This window comes from Miscanthus floridulus, chromosome 11 (assembly GCF_019320115.1).
Source record: "Miscanthus floridulus cultivar M001 chromosome 11, ASM1932011v1, whole genome shotgun sequence".
Lineage (NCBI taxonomy): Eukaryota > Viridiplantae > Streptophyta > Magnoliopsida > Poales > Poaceae > Miscanthus > Miscanthus floridulus.
The window spans coordinates 74,628,772-74,650,611 of NC_089590.1; the positions used below are offsets into that span (position 1 = coordinate 74,628,772).

The 21,840-nt window shown below is 49.4% G+C and overlaps 2 protein-coding genes and 1 pseudogene across 3 annotated transcripts; all 3 read left to right on the plus strand.

The window, feature by feature from the left end:
• Positions 1–2,088, plus strand: LOC136493425 (B-box zinc finger protein 20-like). 2 transcript variants are annotated; one of them, XM_066489512.1, is made up of 3 exons: positions 1–613; positions 742–1,125; positions 1,659–2,088. In XM_066489512.1, the coding sequence occupies exons 1-3, from the start codon at positions 410–412 to the stop codon at positions 1,842–1,844; spliced, it is 774 nt and encodes a 257-aa protein (XP_066345609.1). In that variant the 5' UTR covers positions 1–409; the 3' UTR covers positions 1,845–2,088. The 2 variants fall into 2 exon arrangements, with proteins under 2 accessions (XP_066345609.1, XP_066345610.1); XM_066489513.1 differs by having other exon boundaries at positions 10–613; positions 1,662–2,088.
• Positions 2,089–3,106: 1,018 nt separating this feature from the next.
• Positions 3,107–21,432, plus strand: LOC136491223 (replication factor A protein 1-like; annotated as a pseudogene).
• On the plus strand, positions 10,463–13,320 carry LOC136492218 (uncharacterized). Its single transcript, XM_066488311.1, has 3 exons — positions 10,463–11,099; positions 11,214–11,524; positions 12,373–13,320. Exons 1-3 carry the CDS (start codon positions 10,463–10,465, stop codon positions 13,318–13,320), a joined length of 1,896 nt encoding a protein of 631 aa, XP_066344408.1.
• Positions 21,433–21,840: the final 408 nt, after the last annotated feature.

The window sequence follows — 21,840 nt, forward strand, 5'->3', positions numbered from 1 at the left end:
TGTTTGGAACACAGGAATACTAATGGCATAAAAGTTTCCATGTCATGTATTTGTTTATTCTCAGGAGTGAGTTCGTAAGCGACAGAGCCACAAAGGAAAGATTTCCCTGAGCTCGGAGCTCATTTTCTATTTCCTCCAAAAGTACATGTTATTTTGCCTTTCCTATGGAATGGTTAGAGTTGATTCCTTTGTTCCAAACGGTGTTACAGTGATGAAAACTATATGAATCAGAATCCTCCATTTTTCCTATGTTATTCCCGTGATCCAAACGAGCCCTCAGTTGCTAACAACATCTCTAGCCAAGAAGACATTGACTTGAACAATCTGCTTATCTACTACCTCTCCCACGCTGCCCCGCCGCCTTTTCGAGAGGTTGAGTGGAGTAGGCGGCGCCCGGCCACGGCCAGCGATGAAGGTGCAGTGCGACGTGTGCGCCGCCGAGGCGGCCTCCGTCTTCTGCTGCGCCGACGAGGCCGCGCTGTGCGACGCGTGCGACCGCCGCGTCCACCGCGCCAACAAGCTCGCGGGGAAGCACCGCCGCTTCTCCCTCCTCCACCCCTGCTCCTCTTCCTCCGCCGCCGCACAGAAGCCGCCGCTCTGCGACATCTGCCAGGTACTAGCTAAGCTGTTACTAGTGTTTCCGTCCAATCAAGCCAGCCTGATCGAGCTTGGACTAGCTCGGATGCTGCTGTACGTGGTGCTAACCGAGTAGCGGCGCTACCCGTCGGTGTGGTCGTGCAGGAGCGGAGGGGCTTCTTGTTCTGTAAGGAGGACAGGGCGATCCTGTGCCGGGAGTGCGACCCGCCGGTGCACAACGCGAGCGACATGACGAGGCGGCACAGCCGGTTCCTGCTCACCGGCGTGCGCCTCTCGTCGGCGCCGGTGGAATCTGCTGGCCCATCAGAGGAGGAGGAGGAGGAGCAGGAGAACAGCACCAGCCCCTGCAACGACGGCTCCTGCAGCGGCGGCGCCGGGGCCGGCGCGACCACGGCGAGCGCCAGCGATGGGAGCAGCATCTCCGAGTACCTGACCAAGACCCTGCCCGGGTGGCACGTCGAGGACTTCCTCATTGACGACGCGTCCGCCGCCGACGTCGTCGGCGCCTGCTCCGACGGCCTCTATCAGGTCAGTCCAGTTCCATCCCAATTCCTAGCCGCCGGTTCGGTGCCATGCAAATACTACCGCAAGCTTCTAGAGCGTGAGCGTGCACGAAGAAACCTTTCACTGAGGCGTTCCTGAGAGCGCCATGAACATTAACTTGTGCATAGAAGTAGTCTGGTCCTGCCTTGCGCCGCCATACGCGTCGCCGCCGGCCATCTACCCTAACCACTATACAATCTTTGGCAATATATGCGAGCTGATAATCATGGAGCAGTTCGTTGTCATGCTCACAATTGCATTAATAAACAAAAAAGAAAAGCCCGAGCGAGTTGCTGGACCAGTCTGTCAGGATAATGTCTCGTGGAGACCACCTAGATACGATATGATCTGATACGAGCGAACAGCTCGCGGATCTTTTTCTCGGTTGTCTCCTCCGTGCTAATTTTTGCGCTTGAAATGAATTAACTTTAACCATATGCTACACTACATATATACATACAAATATAACAACGAAAAAAAGGCAGAAATTCATTTCATGTGTGGACTTGCATTTTTAGCAGGGACAACATGGACAGATCAGTGGGGTGCTGCAAGAAGCTTACATGGGGCGGGAGCAGGTGCTCGCTGACGTCGTAGACGAGCGGGCCAGCTGGGAGCGGTGGGTGCCGCAGACGCACGCGGAGTTCGCCGGCGACAGCAACCGACCCAGAGCGTCGCCTTCGCCTCCCTGTTCGTACTGGTGATTGGTGAAAAGCTCGCCGTCTTCAGTAAGATGATTTGTATACTGGGCTAATTAGAAGGTACTGTAGGAACCAAGAGAAAAATGAGCCAAAAAAAGGGAACGGACCGGTGCTTCCCTTGTTCGATTAATGGGGTCGATTTCGATCGAGCAAGCTCGTTCCAAATTGTTCGCTGCCTAAAGCAGAACTTTTCGAAAATGGATCGGTGTTTCCCCGTTCGATTAATTGGGTCGATTTCGACCGAGCTCGTTCCAAATCCCAATTGTTTGCTGCCTAAAGCCAGACTTTTCTGAATGTTTAGCTGGGTGTCTAAAGATAAGAGAACCTATGGAGCAAACGCGCGCACAGCGTGTACACGGTAGCGAAAAAATTTTGGAACGTTCTGATCTTGGGCCTTGTTTAGATTGTAACTTTTTTCAACCTGATGAATAGTACCACTTTTGTCTTATTTGGCAAATATTGTCCAATCGTGGACCAACTAGGCTCAAAAGATTCATCTCGTGATTTCCGACTAAACTGTGTAATTAGTTATTTTTTTTACCTACATTTAATACTCCATGCAAACGGCTAAAAATTGATGTGATGGAGAGAGTGAAAAAACAGAACTTTGATGGGTGATCGACGGTGCTACAGGCGCTGAACTGTGGCCTCTTCCTTTGCAAACAGGAGTTCGGTTGTGGCCTGGTCAACTGCAGTACGATCCGTACGTTGTTGTCGAGCGTTCGTTGGCCGCGCCTGGTCGTTGTCGCCCGGTGAGTGGCTGGCCTGGACCGGCCCCGCCTGCAGCGTCGCCTGGGAAACGGGCTTTCTCGCAGCCTGTGCGGTTGTGGTTCGCTCCGTGCCGCTGCCTGCTGGGCTCCACATCGCGCAGCTACCCTGGGCCCCCATGGTCAGCGTCTCTGGTTGTGTGGAGTCCTCACTGCTTTGCGGGTGGAGCCGGGGGGTGGGGGGTGGGGGGTGGTGGGTGGGGTGGGGGGGGTGGGGAGCTGCGGTAAATATAAGGATGGCAAAGGCGTCGGAAAGTTCTCTTCCCGCCCGGGAGAATTTCTAAAGATTTTGTTGTAATTTTTCGAATTTTCGAATAAATTCAATTCAATAGAATAATTTTTTTTTGAAATTCATAAATCATAAATTAAGTAATAAAACATAGATAAATAATTAAAGAATATAATCCTTATCCATCTTTTCTTTCTCTCGTTAACTATCTTAGGTATAGATTCTTATTTATCTTCGTACCTGTCGAGTATCGATCGGATAACAAATATCTGACGGATACTACATACTCGATATACAAGAACATTTGGGGTCGTAGCTTTACAATCGGAGACGTTTCTTCTTCACCCGGGTATAAGTGTCAGAGTCTCGGAAATGCCGAGGAGAAGGAGCGATGTTGCGAAGAGGACAAGTAAAGGTGGCAAAGAGACCGAACTGAGGAAGCGAGGGGCACGAGCGCTCGTGAGGCAGGCGTGCTTATGCTGCTGACAGAGATGGTGAGAAAAAATTGAACTAGGGTTCCTAGAACACACAAACTATATATATGATTGTTCAGATTTGGACCAAAATACCTATGTTGAGTTTCTTTGAACATAATACTCGCATGACAGCTCAAATAGTCGTGTTTCCCAACAGGTAACAGGAACGGATAAATAAGGAATATTCTCGTACCCGCTATACCTATCGAGGATGAATTTTTATCCATTTAAATATCCATGGTAAAGATATAGTCCGATGCACCTGATGGATCAAATACGCGTGGGGGTACAGGTACAGGGGGGCCGTTGCCATCTTTAGGTAAATAGGCAGCGGCCGACTACTGTTCTTCTCCCCTTCCGGATTGCGATTTGTCGCAGGTAGGCGGCTCCGGCTACCCTCTCCTCGTTTCGTTTGGTTCCTTCGCCGGCGTCGGCCGCTTCTTCCTGACTGCCTGTGCCTCTCCGTCGCATGCGGCGCCTTTTCTGCAGGGTCGTGACGGTGTCTGGAGGGTGCTCTGGAGAGTGGTGCGGATCTGTGGGAGCGGCGGCCTGTGCTGCGCCGGGCCTGCGGCTGACCGGAGTTGGCGTCTTCCTGCCTGCTGGGACCGGCGAGGCTGGTATGGTTCTTTGGGATCCCATGCTACTGCATTTGCTGCTTGTGATCGGTATTTGGTTGATCTGTACAGATTTCTGACATTTGGGGGTGGGTTTTTTCCTTTTTTTCCCGGCGTCCGTTCGCCCTCGATTGGGCATTCTTGCACTGCCTGTGTGTTGGTGTTTTCTTTTTGTTTAAATCATCTTCGTTTCCACCTATGGCTGGTGTACAGAAGAAAGGAGACATGTTTGTGGTTGGGACCTCCTACCTATCTCTGCTGCAGGCTGTGGCGGCTAGATGTGGGTTGCCGTATGCGTCGGTGGTGTTCGAGAGGGCGGGAGACGGGACACCTGTCTACGGTGTCGAGATCGATGTGCCCTGCTTTGGCGCCGTCGTCGCCTCCCGTAGTTTTTTCTTTTGGGCACCCCAAGAAGAATTTTCTGCTCCAGGCTACGAGCAAGCTGCTTTGCAGGCCATAGCCTTTTTACAGAAACTGTATGGGTTCGTCGTGGTCGATTACAATTTTCAGAGTGTAGTGCTGTACAGTCGGGTTGCACGCGATGCCGTGGCTGTTGCTGCTACGGGTACTGGGATTTTAAGTAGGATAGGTGTAGAACGAAAGGGACCTGGCTATGCAGTCTGCATACTTGATGAAGGAGGTATCCTTACTTGTTTGATGCTTTTTGGTACCCTGGAGTAGTGTACGGGCTAGCCAATTCTTCGCTACGCAGGCTGATGAGATTAATGGGTTGTATGGTTTCCCTGGTACACAGAGACCTGTAATGTTGTTCTGTTCCGCATGCTGTGTTCCAGTCACTTCCCTGCTTTCTGAGGAGGCCGGATGGCGCCAGGTGTTCTTCTGCCTTGCGTCGACCCAGCTGGTGAAGGAGCATGTATGCCATCTTGAGTGTTGTTTTCACAGAATGAGCTCTGAACGACCTCTCTGCTGCTGTGACGACATAGTCCATTGATTGATCCTTGTTCTGTTATGCCTAGCTTCTTCCCGGTCTGCGAGCATGGTTAGAACTTCCCGTGGTGCTAGGAAGCAATGTAGGTGTTCTGTGAAACTCTTTAGATATGCAGGTGGCCCTGTGTCACTCCAGAGGGTTCATGGTTGGTTGTCCTTTTGTTATAGCGGCCGGTGCATACCACGTGCCGGTTAGTCTCTCTCCTGCCGAGTGTCGTCATAAGCGAAAGGGATATCTGGACCAGCGGAAAATGGTTAAGCGGAGGAGATATTTAGAGCAGCCTCCGCTGGGCTCGACAGGTGTTGCCTCTTTCCTTGTGCTTTGTACACTCCATTTATCTCTGAATTTATAGAACTCCTCTGTGGTGCCTGTGTGCTCTATGCTAGGCCCTGTTAGTGCCTGTGATACAGCTTTGGGGTGTGGTCGCTTCACTCAAGAATTTGTTGATGCGTTGAAAGGTTTGTTTGCTGTAGCTGTCCGCTTCGGATTGTTGATTGTTTCAGTTACGTCTTCAAAGTGTTGCTGATTGTGTGTTCCTCTCTTGGTCCTGTGCTTTCTACGTGGCTCTGTTGGCTTCTGGACGGTGGGTAGCTTCGTATTCTGGATGTTCGGATTATGGACTTCCAGAATATGAATGTAGATATTGCCATGCTACCTTCTGGCTCCGTGAATGTGCTAGGGGACAGTCAAGCGTGAGAAACGATAACATTGTTTACAACAGATGTTGTAAGGGTGGTAAGATTGTGATACCTCCGTTTAGGGAGCGGCTTGAGCCCCTAGCTTCTTTGGCCAGATTTGATGGTGATGCTCGGTGTAAACGTTTCCTAAAAAATATACGCCAATACAATTGTTTGTTTGCTTTCACTTCGATGGGTGCAAATATAGATAGATCTATGAACGATGGCCGTGGGCCTCCTGTGTTTAAGATACAACAACAACAACAACGACAACAACAAAGCCTTTAAGTCCCAAATAAGTTGGGGTAGGCTAGAGTTGAAACCCAATAGAAGTAATTAAGGTTCAGGCACGTGAATAGCTGTTTTCCAAGCACTCCTATCTAAGGCTAAGTCTTTGGGTATATTCCATCCTTTCAAGTCTCCTTTATTGCCTCTACCCAAGTCAACTTCGGTCTTCCTCTGCCTCTCTTCACGTTACTATCCTAGCTTAGGATTCTACTACGCACCGGTGTCTCTGGAGGTCTCCGTTGTACATGTCCAAACCATCTCAACCGGTGTTGGACAAGCTTTTCTTCAATTGGTGCTACCCCTAATCTATCACGTATATCATCGTTCCGAACTCGATCCCTTCTTGTATAACCGCATATCCAACGCAACATACGCATTTCCGCGACACTTATCTGTTGAACATGTTGTCTTTTCGTAGGCCAACATTCTGCACCATACAATATAGCAGGTCTAATCGCCGTCCTATAAAACTTGCCTTTTAACTTCTATGGTATCCTTTTGTCACATAGGACACCAGATGCTTGGCGCCACTTCATCCACCCTGCTTTGATTCTATGGCTAACATCTTCATCAATATCCCCGTCTCTCTGTAGCATTGATCCTAAATATCGAAAGGTATCCTTCCTAGGCACTACTTGACCTTCCAAACTAATATCTTCCTCCTCCCGAGTAGTAGTGCCGAAGTCACATCTCATATACTCAGTTTTAGTTCTACCGAGTCTAAAACCTTTGGACTCCAAAGTCTCCCGTCATAACTCCAATTTCTGATTCACTCCTGTCCGACTTTCATCAACTAGTACTACATCGTCCGCGAAAAGCATACACCAATGGATGTCCCCTTGTATGTCCCTCGTGACCTCATCTATCACTAAGGCAAACAGATAAGGGCTCAAAGCTAACCCTTGATGTAGTCCTATCATAATCGGGAAATCATCCGTGTCTCCATCACTTGTTCGAACACTAGTCACAACATTGTTGTACATGTCCTTAATGAGCCCGACGTACTTCGTTGAGACTTTATGTTTGTCCAAAGCCCACCACATAACATTCCTTGGTATTTTATCATAAGCCTTCTCCAAGTCAATAAAAACCATGTGTAGGTCCTTCTTCTTCTCCCTATACCGCTCCATAACTTGTCTTATTAAGAAAATGGCTTCCATGGTTGACCTTCCGGGCATGAAACCAAATTGGTTCATAAAGACCCACGTTATTGCTCTCAAGCGATGCTCGATAACTCTCTCCCATAGCTTCATAGTATGGCTCATCAACTTAATTCCCCGGTAATTAGTACAATTTTGAATATCCCCTTTATTCTTGTAGATCGGTACCAATGTACTTCTCCACTCGTCATGCATCTTGTTCGATCGAAAAATATGGTCTAACAGCTTGGTTAGCCATACTATAGCTATGTCCCCAAGGCATCTCCACACCTCGATTGGGATACCATCCGGTCCCATCGCCTTACCTCCTTTCATTCTTTTCAACGCCTCTCTGACCTCAGATTCTTGGATTCTCCGCATAAAGCCACTATTGGTGTCATTAAAAGAGTCATCCAACTGAAAGGTTGTGTCTGTATTCTCACCATTGAACAATTTGTCAAAATACTCTTGCCATCGATGTCGGATCTCATCCCCCTTCACCAAAAGATGCTCCCTTTCATCCTTAATGCACTTAACTTGGTTGAAGTCCCTTGTCTTTCTCTCACGAACCCTAGCCATCCTATAAATGTCCTTCTCTCCTTCCTTCGTACTCAAATGTTGGTAAAGATTCTCGTACGCTCTACCCTTTGCCACCTTGTACTTCTCTATGTTGTCCACACTCTTGTCATGGTACAAACATCTATAGCATTCTTTCTTCTCTTTAATAGCCCTTTGGACTTCCTCGTTCCACCACCAAGTATCTTTAGCCTCGCCTCCACTTCCTTTGGTTACTCCACACACCTCTGAGGCCACCTTTCGAATGTTGGTTGCCATCTTCTCCCACATGTTGTTTATGTCCTCTTCTTCCTTCCATGAGCCCTCTTTGATAACCTTTTCTCTGAATACCTCTGACGTCTCCTCTTTCAGTTTCCACCACTTTGTTCTTTCAATCTTAGTTTGTTTATCCCTACGGCCACGCACTTGAAAATGAAAGTCTGCCACCAAAAGCTTATGTTGAGAAACAACACACTCCCCTGGTATCACCTTGCAACCCAAGCATGCTCGTTTGTCCTTTCTTCTTGCGAGGACAAAGTCAATCTGGCTATAGTGTTGTCCGCTACTGAAGGTCACTAGATGAGATTCTCTCTTTCTAAAGAAAGCGTTGGCTATCATCAGGTCAAAAGCTACTGCGAAGTCCAGAACTTCCTCCCCCTCTTATTTCCTACTACCATACCCGAAACCTCCATAAACTGTCTCGAAACCTGCGCTTGTAGTACCTACATGCCCATTAAGATCTCCTCCTATAAAAAGCTTCTCACTACTAGGTACAGCTCTAATCAGGCCATCTAAGTCTTCCCAGAACTGTCTCTTAGCACTCTCGTCGAGGCCTACTTGGGGGGCATACGCACTAATTACGTTCAAGACCATATCACCAATGACAAGCTTGACTAAGATAATCCCATCTCCTTACCTTCTCACTCCCACCACACTATTCTTGAGGCTCTTATCAATCAAAACTCCTACTCCATTTCTATTCGTGACTGTCCCTGTGTACCAAAGCTTAAAACCTGTATTGTCCACCTCCTTCGCCTTCTGACCCTTCCATTTAGTCTCTTGAACGCATAATATATTTACACGTCTCCTAGTCGCGGTATCAACTAATTATCTTAACTTACCTGTAAGCGACCCTACATTCTAACTACCTAAACGGATCCTAGTTAGTTCGACTAGCTTCCTTACCCTTCGCACCCGTCGACTCAGATGTGAAGACCCTTGCTCATTTTTCACTACACCCGGGCGTCGATGTAGCGCGCCACTAAGGATGCGACGACCCGATCCTTGATCACTTGACACCGTGCCCAGATCACGACACGGCGCGTCACGGGGGTGACGACCCGGCCCTTGCTCATTTAAAACCATACCCGTGTTCTATTAGAATGGCTAGATTTAACGTTGGCTCGCCACGCCTATCACAACCCTCCTCCTTTACCAGGGCTTGGGACCTGCTATGTTGAGACAACATAGGCGGAGTTGCCTCCTGTGTTTAAGATATCTGGCCAAATTCACCATCGTATAGGATCCCTTCTTTCAGTCCATGGCAATCCCCCGAAGTTCATCCAGCTGTACATATATGATACAGCAAACGAGGTGAGGAATAGATTGCATGCTCTTCACCCAGGCGAACGCCCTAGCGAACCTTTAGAGCCGCCTGTTATTGAGGAGTTGATGAAGATGCTAGACAACCACAATCCATTGGCTATACAATTTAGATTGGCAAGAGACCGGCTGGAAGAAAATGGTAATGAGGAATTCATAGTCAGGATCGTAGGGGCAAGAGAGGGAGACCCAGTTGAGTATAATCTTCCCACTGTTGACCAGCTTGCCATGCTTCTTGTTGGTGATTTTTCCTTGGACACTTGTCAGCGAGATATAGTGGTACAGGCTAGAACTGGTCGGTTGCAGCATATTTCCTCCCTGCACCCTGCTTATATGGCACTGCAGTACCCTCTTCTATTTCCCTATGGTGAGCGCGGTTATTAGGTGGGTGTAGTCTATTCTGGTGTTGACGTCGGCGGCGAGAATGCTAGGGTTAAAATAACTATGCAAGACTATTTCCGCTATGCAATTCACTATAGAAAAAACCAGCCAAACCCCTTCCTATGCTACGGTTTCTTGTCTACTCAGGCTAAAGTTGATGCGCGTGCTTCTGTTGATGAAAATAGGCTCTGGTATGTACTAAACAATCAGAGTAAGCTACGTGTTGAAAGCCTACAGGGCATAGTCGACGCTGTCGATAGAGGCTGTGTGGATGGGGCCGAGATTGGTAAGAAAACGGTGCTGCCAGCTTCTCATACCGGTGGCAGGTGCTACATGATCCAAAATTACCATGATGGGATCGCAATCTGTAGAACATATGGACCACCTGACTTTTTCACTACGTTCACCTGTAATCCAAAGTGGCCAGAGATTGCGGGGGCCCTGTCCTTTGAGCCTGGTCAGAAACCAACTGATAGAGCGGATATAGTGGTTAGAATGTACAATATGAAGCTTGAAGAGTATTAGGATATGTATATATCAGGATCAATTAGGCTCAATTAGAGAGATTCCTAGATTGGTTATTTCTATATATAGCCTAGGATAGCTTCCTTGTACAGGTAATAGCTTACCATGTTTGTACTCTCCATGTATGCCTATTGGCTATATATATGAAAGGCTCCCCACCCACATAGGGTGTGTGGTGATTCTCTACATGGTATCAGAGACCTAGGTTTTCTTTCCTCCCTCCCTCCCACGACCAGACCTCTCTCTCCTCCCAGGTCGTCATGCCGACCTGGAAGATGGCGCGTGGAGCCTTGTTGGCCTTGAAGAGGCGCTTGATGGCAACCCAGAGCTCGCGCGCAGTCTGGTTCGGCGCTGCAGCAAGGCCGAGGACGTCCGGCCCAGCGGAGCCAAGGAGCCAGCCGCAAACGCAGGAGTCTGCGATGGCCCAAGCAGGGTCAGTGGGATTGGCCTCCGCTGTGCCATCCACGTGCGAGAAGCTCGTGCTGAAGGAGCTCCGCCTCGCCAACGAGGGCACCGTTGCTGCCCAGACCGCGTTCCACGCCTCGTGCGGCACAGCCTGCCGCACCATCTCCAGTACCACCAGCGGCGGTTCCATCGCCGGTCGCCATGGCAGCAACAGCGGCGGTTCCAGCAGCGGTGGCGGTCAGGGCGGAGGCGGCGGTCGCTGGAAGAAGAAGGGCAGGGGCGGCTCCCAATCTAGGGGCGGGCACAGGCCCCCTGCACTGCCTGCGGCCCCCTGGTACTGCTACCCTCCCTGGACAGCCGGGGTGCATCAGCAGCCTTGGCGTCCACCAGCGTGGGGCGGCCCAGGGGTCCTCGGCGCCTTCCCTTCAGCCCAGGCCCACACCGTGCTCGCCCCCGCCCAGTTCTCCGGCACTGCGACCTCCGCTCCACCTCCTCAGCAGCAGGGCGGCTGGGATCAGGCCGGCCTCATCGCTGCTCTGAACCAGATGTCTCTCCAGGGGTCCTCCCCTTGGGTCCTCGACACCGGTGCCACAACTCACATGTCGTCCTCGGATGGTATACTTCTGTCCCGTCTTCCCCCTCCTCCTTCAGGTATCACGGTTGGCAATGGCACCATCATCCCCATCACCACCCGTGGCACATCCATCCTATCTTCCCCTACCTCTGTTTTTCATCTTAACAATGTTCTGGTTGCCCCCAATTTAGTGCGCAACCTCCTTTCTGTCCGTCAATTCACCCATGACAATAACTGCTCTATTGAATTTGACGCTTGTGGTTTTTCTGTCAAGGACCAACAGACGGGGCGCGTGACTCTTTGCTGCAATAGTGGTGGCGACCTCTACACCTTCCCCTCCACGCTAGCACACCACTGCAGCCTCGCCACCACTTTGTCCCTATGGCACCAGCGCCTCGGCCACCCTGGTCCATCTAGCCTCGCCAATCTACAGAGCATGTCGGTCATCTCCTACAATAAGAGCTCGCCATGTCTTTGCCATGCTTGTCAACTTGGCAAGCATGTGCGGCTCCCTTTTAGTCATTCCACCTCTGTAACCCATGCTCCGTTTGACTTAGTTCATTGTGACGTGTGGACATCTCCCGTACTCAGCAATTCTGGATTTAAATACTATCTTGTTTTACTGGATGATTTTTCTCATTACTGCTGGTCTTTTCCTCTTCGACAAAAATCTGAGGTGCACCGCCACATTGTTGAGTTTATTGCCTACACTCAGACACAATTTGGCACCACACCTAAATCCTTTCAAGCTGACAATGGGACTGAGTTCGTTAATCACACTACTACTACCTTCCTCACCAGCCTTGGCATTACACTCCGCCTCTCATGCCCCTATACCTCCCCACAAAATGGCAAGGCTGAACGCATGCTTCGTACCACAAATAACACCATCCGCACAATGCTTCTTCATGCGTCCATGCCACCTCCGTACTGGGCTGAGGCCCTAACCACAGCCACCTTCCTCCTCAATAGACGTCCCTCCTCCATTCACAACCAAATACCCCACCAACTCCTTCACGGCACCCTCCCAGACTACTCTTCACTTCGAGTTTTTGGATGCCTCTGTTATCCAAACCTCACAGCCACCTCCCCACATAAACTTGCCCCTCGATCCGCCCCCTGTGTTTTCCTAGGCTACCCATCCTCTCACAAGGGCTACCGCTGCCTCGACATGGCCACTCGTCGCATTATCATCTCTCGCCATGTTATTTTTGATGAGTCCATGTTCCCATTCTCGGCAGCACCATCGGCGGCTTCAATGCCGTCTTCACTTGATTTTCTGATGCAGGGACTCTCTTCCGCGACGGCACCAGTGAGCACCATTACACCGCCTGCTGATGCCACCTCCAGCCAGGATGCGTCGCCGGAGCCCCTGGACTCGGCCATCCTCTAGCTGGGCCCCCTGGTTACCCTGCGGGTGGGCACCTTGCTGCTGCTCCCCCTGCGGGCGGGCCCCAGCTGGGCGGCTGGCGGTTCGGCGTCGTCTACACTCGCCGCGCCCGGTCTGCAGTGCCGACCACAGAGGCAGTGGCCCCTGAGGCTGCTTCCGTGGCCCCTGTTGTACCTCCAGCAGCACCGCCACCCCCATCAGCACCACCTGCTGCGTCTCCATCAGCTCTAGTGGCCCGGCCTGTGACACGTTCACAGACCGGCAGCGACTTCTCACAGGAGGCCGGCGTCGACTACGACGAGACCTTCAGTCCAGTCGTCAAGCCAGCCACGATCCGCACCGTCCTCAGCATTGCTGCATCCCGAGATTGGCCCATACGCCAGCTCGACGTGAAGAATGCCTTCCTTCACGGCAACCTCGAGGAGACGGTCTACCGCGAGCAGCCGAAAGGCTTCGTCGACCCTGCTGCCCCTAACTCTGTATGCTTGCTGCAGAAGTCCCTGTATGGACTTAAGCAGGCACCGCGAGCTTGGAACCAGCGGTTCTCCACCTACATCTGCAGCATCGGCTTCACCACATCCAAGTCCGATGCCTCCTTGTTCATCTACAAGGACAGCGACAACATGGTCTACCTCCTCCTCTATGTCGACGACATCATCGTCACCGCGTCGTCCACGACACTTCTCCAGCATGTCACCTCCCGGCTTCACTCCGAATTTGCCATGACGGACCTTGGCGACCTCCACCACTTCCTCGGCATCTCGGTGACCCGGGACAGCAGTGGGCTGTTCCTCTCCCAGCGGCAGTATGCTGTGGATCTCCTCCAGCGTGCTGGCATGTCTGAATGCCACTTGACTGCAACACCTGTGGATGTCCGGACCAAGCTGTCCGCCTCAGAGGGCGCCTAGGTCGCCTACCCCTCAGAGTACAGGAGCATTGCTGGTGCCCTCCAGTACCTCACGTTCACAAGACCAGACCTGGCGTATGCTGTCCAGCAGGTCTGTCTCTTCATGCACGACCCTCGTGAGCCGCACCTTGCGCTGATCAAGCGCATCTTGCGATACGTCAAGGGCTCCCTGTCAGCGGGTCTGCAATTGGGCACCGGCGCCGCTGATCAGCTCACCGCCTACTCCGACGCTGACTGGGCTGGCTGCCCAGACACGCACCGCTCCACCTCCGGCTTCTGCGTCTACCTCGGTGACAACCTGGTGTCTTGGTCCTCCAAGCGTCAGACGACGGTGTCTCGCTCCAGTGCCGAAGCAGAGTACCGTGCAGTGGCACATGTTGTGGCCGAGTGCTGCTGGCTGCGTCAGTTGCTCCAGGAGCTCCACATCCACATCCCGCTTGCGATGGTTGTCTACTGTGACAATGTGTGCGCTGTCTATATGACTGCCAACCCTGTCCACCACCGCTGCACAAAGCACATCAAGATCAACATCCACTTCGTCCGCGAAAAGGTTGCTCTAGGACAGTTCCGGGTGCTTCATGTCCCATCCGCACATCAGTTCACCAACATCATGACCAAGGCTCTACCCGTCCATCTCTTCACTGATTTTCGGACCAGTCTATGTGTCCGTGATTCTTCCGCTACGACTGCGGGCGGGTATTAGGATATGTATATATCAGGATCAATTAGGCTCAATTAGAGAGATTCCTAGATTGGCTATTTCTATATATAGCCTAGGATAGCTTCCTTGTACAGGTAATAGCTTACCATGTTTGTACTCTCCATGTATGCCTATTGGCTATATATATGAAAGGCTCCCCACCCACATAGGGTGTGTGGTGATTCTCTACAAAGAGCTCCTCGGGGACATAAGGGATGGTACTGCTTTTGGCCCGGTCAGCGCTGGTATGTCCTTTGCATGATCGAGTCTGTCCCCTTGCTGCGTTTTCTTTTTTTTTGCCTGGTGGTTGACGATGTTTTCTCTATCTGTTTGCTTAGTGCTGCACACTGTCGAGTTCCAGAAACGTGGCCTTCCTCATGCTCATATTATTATTTGGCTGGCTCATGACACCTCACACCCAACCCCTGCACTCATTGATACATATATAAGTGCTGAGATCCCTGATCCACATGTAGATCCCCTTGGATATGCGTTGGTTGCTGAGCACATGATGCATGGTCCATGTGGACCAGGCCACGAAAACTGTCCATGCATGAAAAAAAGGCAAGTGTTCAAAAAGATTTCCCAAAAAGTATCAGCCTCAGACACATGTTGATGAAACTGGCTTTGCTCTGTATAAAAGACCCCACAATACAATGTACATTGAGAAGGGTAACAAGCGTCTAGATAATGGTTGGGTTGTACCATATAACATGTTTTTCCTTAAGAAATACTAGGCACACATCAATGTAGACTGGTGCAATAAGGGAATATTTATTAAATACCTATTCAAGTATGTCACTAAAGGTCCCGACTGTGGCAAGGTTTATATAGAAAGAATACGGAATGGGGAATCGGCTCCCTATGATGAACAAAAAAAAACAATTAATGAGGTCAAAGAATACCTGGACTGTAGATATATATGTGAGCAGGATGCGTGTTGGCGAATTTTTGGTTTTGACATCCATAGACACTACCCTGCTGTAGAGCGGTTGCCTGTACATCTGCCAGATGACAATTGTATAGTTTATGATGCAAATGCTGATATAGCCAGTGTTGCTTCCAAAGAATTTCTTCATAAGACAATGCTCACTGAATGGTTCGTGGCCAACCAGAACAGTCCTGCTGGTAGAGATCTCACTTACTGTGAGTTCCCTTCCAAGTGGAAATGTGACAGCTCTGGCAGATTCTGGGACCGTAGGCGGCAAGGCGCTGGTAAGATATGTCGTCTTTACTACGTGCATCCCTCTGTTGGTGAGAGATACTTTCTTAGAATGTTGCTTCTTGTGGTTAGAGGTGCTCGGGGCTACGCGGATCTTAGGAGATACAATGGGATTCTCTATCCCACGTTTAAACAGGCATGCAGTGCCCGTGGCCTCCTAAGGTGATGATAGAGAGTGGTACGATGCTTTCGATGAAGCTGCTGCGTGGGCCACCTCTCCACAGCTGAGAAAGTTGTTTGTCACTATGCTTTTGTTCTGCGAGGTAAATGATGAATACGCTTTCTTTGAAAAGGTTTGGAAACTTCTAGCCGATGATATACAGTATCGGCTGAGAGATACCCTTGGCAATCCTGGTTATGAACTTTCTGAAACAGAACTTAAAGACTATTTGCTTGACGAGCTTTCGACACTCTTTTCAAAGAACGGGGTGAGAATGAGGGACCGTAATTTACCTAAAAAATCCAAAGACTCGGGCTGTTCTTTTGGTAACAGACTTATTGAACATGAACTCTCATATGATGTTAGCCTGCTAATGGTTGAGGCCCACAAATTAGTTGCCTGTCTAAATGAAGAACAGCTCAGTGCATTCAACTCAATCACAAAGGCAGTTTGGGATAATAGACCAGGTTTCTTTTTTGTGTCTGGGTATGGGGGTACTGGAAAGACCTTCCTTTGGGGGGCTATAGTTGCTTGGCTGCATGCACATCGAAAGATTGTTCTTACTGTTGCGTCGTCTGGTGTTGCTTCTTTGTTGCTGCCTGGTGGTAGAACTGCTCATTCCCGTTTTAAGATCCCGTGTGACCTAGATGATACCACTGTCTGTGATATCAAACGGGGTTCAATGCTTTGTGAGCTGCTTGAGGAAACATCGTTAGTCATTTGGGATGAGGCTTTCATGCATTCGAGGCTTTAGACAGAACCCTGCGAGATCTTATATCATGCAAGACAGAGGGTGCGGACAATTTAGTTTTTGGTTGTAAGGTGGTGATCTTCGACAGATCTTGCCTGTTGTTGAGGGCGGTAGCAGAGCTGAGATTGTAAATGCTACTATAGTAAACTCCCCATTGTGGAAAACTGTCACAGTCTTATCTCTGAACATAAACATGAGGCTCCATCGTCCAGACTTGACCGTAGAGGCATGACAAGAATTTTCTGACTTTAGCAAATGGTGCTGGATGTTGGTGAGGGCCGTGTAGCAGGTGCAGAAAATAATGGCGAAACAGATGGTGCGTTGATTAAGATACCTCTTGATCTGTTGCTTATGACAGAGGGGGATAAAATCGCTTGTATGGTTAGTACAGTTTACCCAGATTTGTGTGCTAGATTCTCTGACCCACTGTACCTCCAGAACCGGGCGATTCTGACACCAACGAATGAGGTTGCAGATACTATCAATTCATATATAGTATCGTTGGTGCCTGGTGAGAGCCGAGAGTACCTAAGTTGTGATGAGATAGCAAAGTCCCCAAACACCCATGAATCCTATGACCTATTATACCCCATTGAGTTTCTCAATTCGTTAAATGGGAATAATTTCCCGCATCATCGTATTGTTCTTAAAAAAGGGGTGCCAATAATGATGCTTAGAGATCTTGACCAGTCCGGTGGGCTGTGTAATGGAACAAGATTGGTTGTTACTAATATTGGTGACATGATGATAGAGGCCCAGATAGTCACTGGAACACACATTGGAGACATTGTTCATATACGGAGAATTTCTTTGACACTCAAAAATACAAGGCTACCTTTTGTCCTGCGGAGACGTCAGTTTCCCATTAAGGTTTGCTACTCAATGACTATTAATAAGAGCCAAGGACAAACGCTATCACACGTGGGTGTCTACGTGAAAAATCCTGTTTTCAGTCATGGGCGGGTCACTTCAAAGAGTGGCCTCAAAATACTCATAGAAGATCTGGAGGGTAATTGCACAGATCAGACCCTGAATATAGCCTATGATGAGATCTTTTTGGCGCTGTGTCCAGCTGCCGCTTCTGCTTAGATTTCCTTATTTTAAACATGGAAAATAACTTTTGGCCTGACGGAGTATGGGATTTCACCTCTGTCTTTTTTGCTCTAATTATGTTAGCCTGAGACATTTATGTGTTGTGTTGGTACTGTTTGCCTCTACTATGCTTTTGCTATGCTTTTTGGGGCTCTTGGTGTCAGTGTTGGTAGGCGTTTATTTTCCCGTTCTGTTCTCGCTGGTAGTTGCACCTGTTTACTATTAGCGTTAAGAAGCCTGTGAATGTGGTAAGTATTGCTGCTCAGCTGCTGTGGTTCTGTGGTGTACACGTGTGCTTGTCTTATTGGTTTCCACTGCTATAATGTGCAGATCTGCTGTGATGGCTTTTCACCTGCTGCCTACTCTGCGTCCTCTGCAGTGGCGCTCAACCATTTGTGTTCGTGTGTGCCGGAAGTGGGAGTATCGTGGTGGAACTGACGATGGCCCGATACAGCATGTTGACCTCGTGCTTCTTGATGAAAAGGTCCATACCTCTGTCCTATCCTTTGTGTTCTTTATTTCACTACTGTTGTTGATGTCCTAAATGTATTGCCTGTGCTATTTGCCTCTAATCCATGTGCAGACCACTGATATGTTTGCACCGTTCTTTCTTCTAGGGTAACAGCATGTATGGTGAGATCCCAGAACTCGAAGTGGAAGACAAGAGTCCCCTTCAGGAAGGTGGCATCTATGTCATCAGCCGCTTCAAAATTTCAAATGCAAAGTCAGGATACAGGCCAGTGGATTGCCCTTACATGGTAGAGGTCACCCTACATACAACCATCTCTGCTGCAAGGACAGACATGCCTGGCTTCCCAGAATATGCTTACAACATCACGCCGATAGATGCGCTGTCTTCACATGCTGGTGATACCAGAAACTTTCTTGGTAAGCTGATTTCTCTTTGCTGAGCGTTTCTTCTACTTATGCGCTGTCTTCACATGCTGGTGATACCAGAAACTTCCTTGGTAAGCTGATTTCTCTTTGCTGAGCGTTTCTTCTACTTCAGTTTCTGCTTTACGCTAGCGGAAACAAGTTTGCAGATACTATTGGACTGTTGGTCGAGGTGTCTGAGGCATATAGAGTCCGGCTGCCAAACAAGCCTGCACCGATACTCACCAGGCACATCGTCTTGAGAGATCTAAGCTTGTCAGCGACTATCTTCTGCAGCTTCCACCAAATGCCTGCACTGCAGACGCATTTAATCTGAATCTCCACTGTTATATGCAGCTACTCTGAGATGAAAATAACTTTGTGGGGACACAGAGCTGCTGCCTTCACCACCAACGGTGTGTACAACCGTAGTGAGGCTACGCCAGTCACTGTGCTGTTTGTTGGGGGTCTGATGAAGTCCTATCAAGGTACTATTCTCGCTTCTGTATTACTATGGGAGCACTCAGTGATCCAGATTAGCCTTACCTCACAGTGCATCCTCTAGGTACCTACTATTTGAGCGGCAACGCGGCATCACGCTGGTACTTTAACCCCTCTATTCCTGAAGCTCGTCAGATCCAAGCTAGGTGCGCCTCATCTGACTGACTATCACAGTGTGCTTAGTTACCTCCATTCTACAAGTGTCCTCAAATATGATGTTCTTTTTTCCAGCTGCCAGGGGCAGAGGCTTGAGATACGGTTTGTTCTAGCACCGCGTGAAGAACAGGGTCAGGCACAGGTGCCTGCACAGCGCGCCGAGAAGACTCTACGGGAACTGAATGAAACGGATCCCTATGACTTTGCTGTAAGGACCATTTGTTTTGGCTACCGTGCATAGCTTCGTTTGTATACAGTATCTTTAGAACTATGCTCAACTTTGTGCGCTGTGCTGCAGAACAATGGCTACCACTGTAACGTTACTGTCAGCTGTCTCGTGCCCAATGCTTCATGGTGGTTCCCATCCTGCACCAAATGCAGTAAATCCTGCGTGCCAGACGGCACTGGTTACAGATGCAATGCCTGCTCTAACACATCCTTCAAGTTCAAGTGAGTACCCATCCAACACACAATCCACAAATGCAACATAAGCACTATTTATGTGCGGCTGAGTCACTGCCTCCCCCTAAATTTGAATAGGTACAAGATTTCATTCATCGCGTTGGATGGAACAAACGAGGCTGAAATGATATGCTTTGGAGATGTTGCACGTCGCATTATTGGCAAGTCGGTTCAGCAGCTTCTCAAGACAGCTACAAGTGGTACCACATATCCACCAGAGGTGGCAAGGATTGTTTCACTGAGGTTCACTTTTGCGGTTGCTCTCACTCAGCAAAGTTACTATCCACATCAGAAGACTTATCAAGTTGTCTCAGTGGTTACGGCCTATGGTGTTTGCCCGCAGGATCACCGGCTCAGGTGAGTGAACCACTCACCAGTCTTACCGAGCACCCGCTAGTGTTGCCGAGCACCCACTAGCTAAGCCGACCACGAACAAGCGTTGTCCGTCCCCACACACTATGGCTAGAGCTAGAAGAAGAAGGGAGAACAGAGCATACACACAGTACAAGACACCAGCGTTGGCCGAAGCCCTGTATGGGAGATGGCAAATCTGAACTCGATCGGCGTCGATGGAGTTCTCTGTTCCGCCGGAGTGACATCACTGAGTTCGTGGATGCTCGGCACTGCCCAGGAGTGCTCGGCTCTACCGCTGGAGTGCTCGGTAACACTAGCGGGTGCTCGGCAAGACTGGTGAGTGGTTCACTCACCTGAGCCGGTAATCCTGTGGGCTAACATATGGTCGCCAGCCTGCTGCTGCTGCCCCTGTGAAAAATCAGAATGCTGAACACTCTGACAGTGGTGGTGATAATCAAAATACCTCTCAGAACACTTCTCAAGATGTTGAAGAGGTGTCAGATGTTGCCCTTTCTTCACCGCTCCTTACAGATGTGAGTTCTGTCTTTGTTTTCTACACATACCAGTCCCTACATACATCACCAGCATGCCTTGCTGATAAACTTCCAATTCATCCATCTTGCAGACCACTCCTCCACCTGCTGTCATCGGGGAGCCACCATCGGTAAAGAGCAAACTCTGGTAATATATCTACTCATTTGGAACTATACACATAGATAACTCCGCTGGAAAAAATAGAATTCCTTTATGTTTCTGGCCGCAACTTGCTTGTCTGAACTCCATTGTTTAGTCACTCCAAGTCTGTGTACCTTTAATATATTCGATCATCATACTGACCTACTGTGTTTGTCTACAGTGATGCTTCTGGAAAGGCTGCTAATCCTTCTTCGAGAAAGAGGTTGACCTTTTCTGATGAAACTCCTGATCAGGTACCTAGCATATCTGAAGCCACTGCCTATCCATCGTTCCTTCATACTTTCTAAATATCTCCTCTTATCTGTCTGCATATACACAGCTGCCAGACAAGGATTCTGAAGAAGAGGGGACCCCCTACAGCTGAAGTAGAAAACAGTACCACAGTCTCCGCACAGAACAGGTATACGCCAAACTGGCTTCTCAATCCTGTTGTTTTCAGGTGCTTACGCAGTCATCTAGATTGTTGTTTCTTATCACCTATCTTCCTGTAGTGATGCAGTCGGAAAGGATGCCGCTCCTGAAAAGAAACGATCTCGTGGATAACAGCCTTTAGTTCAGGAGAGTGGCTAGGCAAGGCATAATCTGCCCCTTCTATTTCCGCTTAGATCTCTGCTGTGTACGCATTGCGCTTCTCTGATTAGGCGTTGTGCCATGCAGCTTGTCCATGCTGGTCTGAATCTTTTGGTTGGATGGCCTTGCCCCATTCTGGCATCCAGTGGAGACTTAGCCTGCTTTTGATGGTCTGCTGTCTTCCGTGCTGGGAACTCGGCTTCGTGATGGAGTTCCACGCAGAAGACTGACACCAAGTGATGTATGTTGCAGCCGTGTCTCGGTTTCTAAGCTCGAAGAACTCCTTGTCTCACCCGGCCATACAGTAAGGCCACTATATGTAATATACGTAGTTCAGCAGCTCGATGTTGCCCTGCGGCAACGGCAACTCGGTGACACCGTTGGATGACAGCGTCCCACGAGAAACAAACTCGCGAACAACACTATGTGTGGTGGAAAACTATTATGGACCCCGCTATTTGGTCTCTGTCGCTAGCTGCTTCACGCACTCAGCGATGATTTAGATTATTTCGTCGGTGTATTCCTGTCCGTGGATGCCTGATCATCCTGCTGGTTTTGATGCTGCTGTTTTTTCTCGTGCTGAGTTAAGTGCCTTGCCCTACGTTGTTTGTACCCGTTGAAAATCTCTTGCACGTCGTCCATTCAAAAAAACAATATTCGATCTATGGGGCGCAGCCAACATGGCCGTATACGAATTGACGTTGGTAAATAATACTGTTTCCCTCCTAAGACAACAAAAAAGAAGAAGGAAAAAAAAACAAAGACACCGGTTTGGCCTTGACACAAGAGACAGTACCGCCAAACGAGACGAGCCAATGGCTGCTCGACAGCGGCCACGCCCCACAGAGCTATCCGAGGTAAAGTACCCTGCAGTGCTACACCACACACCGTCTTCCTCCCCAGTCTCCACCTCTTACCAACGGCGTCGCTCTCCACCTCTTACCTGCAGCGTCCGCCTCCCTCTCCTTCCTGCGGTTTCCATGG

Bases quoted from the DNA above. Each gene is read 5' to 3' on its own strand.
- LOC136493425 (XM_066489512.1), top strand. From the start codon at position 410: ATGAAGGTGCAGTGCGACGTGTGCGCCGCCGAGGCGGCCTCCGTCTTC. The intron at 614-741 runs GTACTAGCTAAG...GTGGTCGTGCAG, and splicing joins CGCTCTGCGACATCTGCCAG to GAGCGGAGGGGCTTCTTGTT. The intron at 1,126-1,658 runs GTCAGTCCAGTT...TTGCATTTTTAG, and splicing joins GCTCCGACGGCCTCTATCAG to CAGGGACAACATGGACAGAT.
- LOC136492218 (XM_066488311.1), top strand. From the start codon at position 10,463: ATGGCCCAAGCAGGGTCAGTGGGATTGGCCTCCGCTGTGCCATCCACG. The intron at 11,100-11,213 runs GTATCACGGTTG...CCCCCAATTTAG, and splicing joins TCTTCCCCCTCCTCCTTCAG to TGCGCAACCTCCTTTCTGTC. The intron at 11,525-12,372 runs GTGCGGCTCCCT...TGCCACCTCCAG, and splicing joins CTTGTCAACTTGGCAAGCAT to CCAGGATGCGTCGCCGGAGC.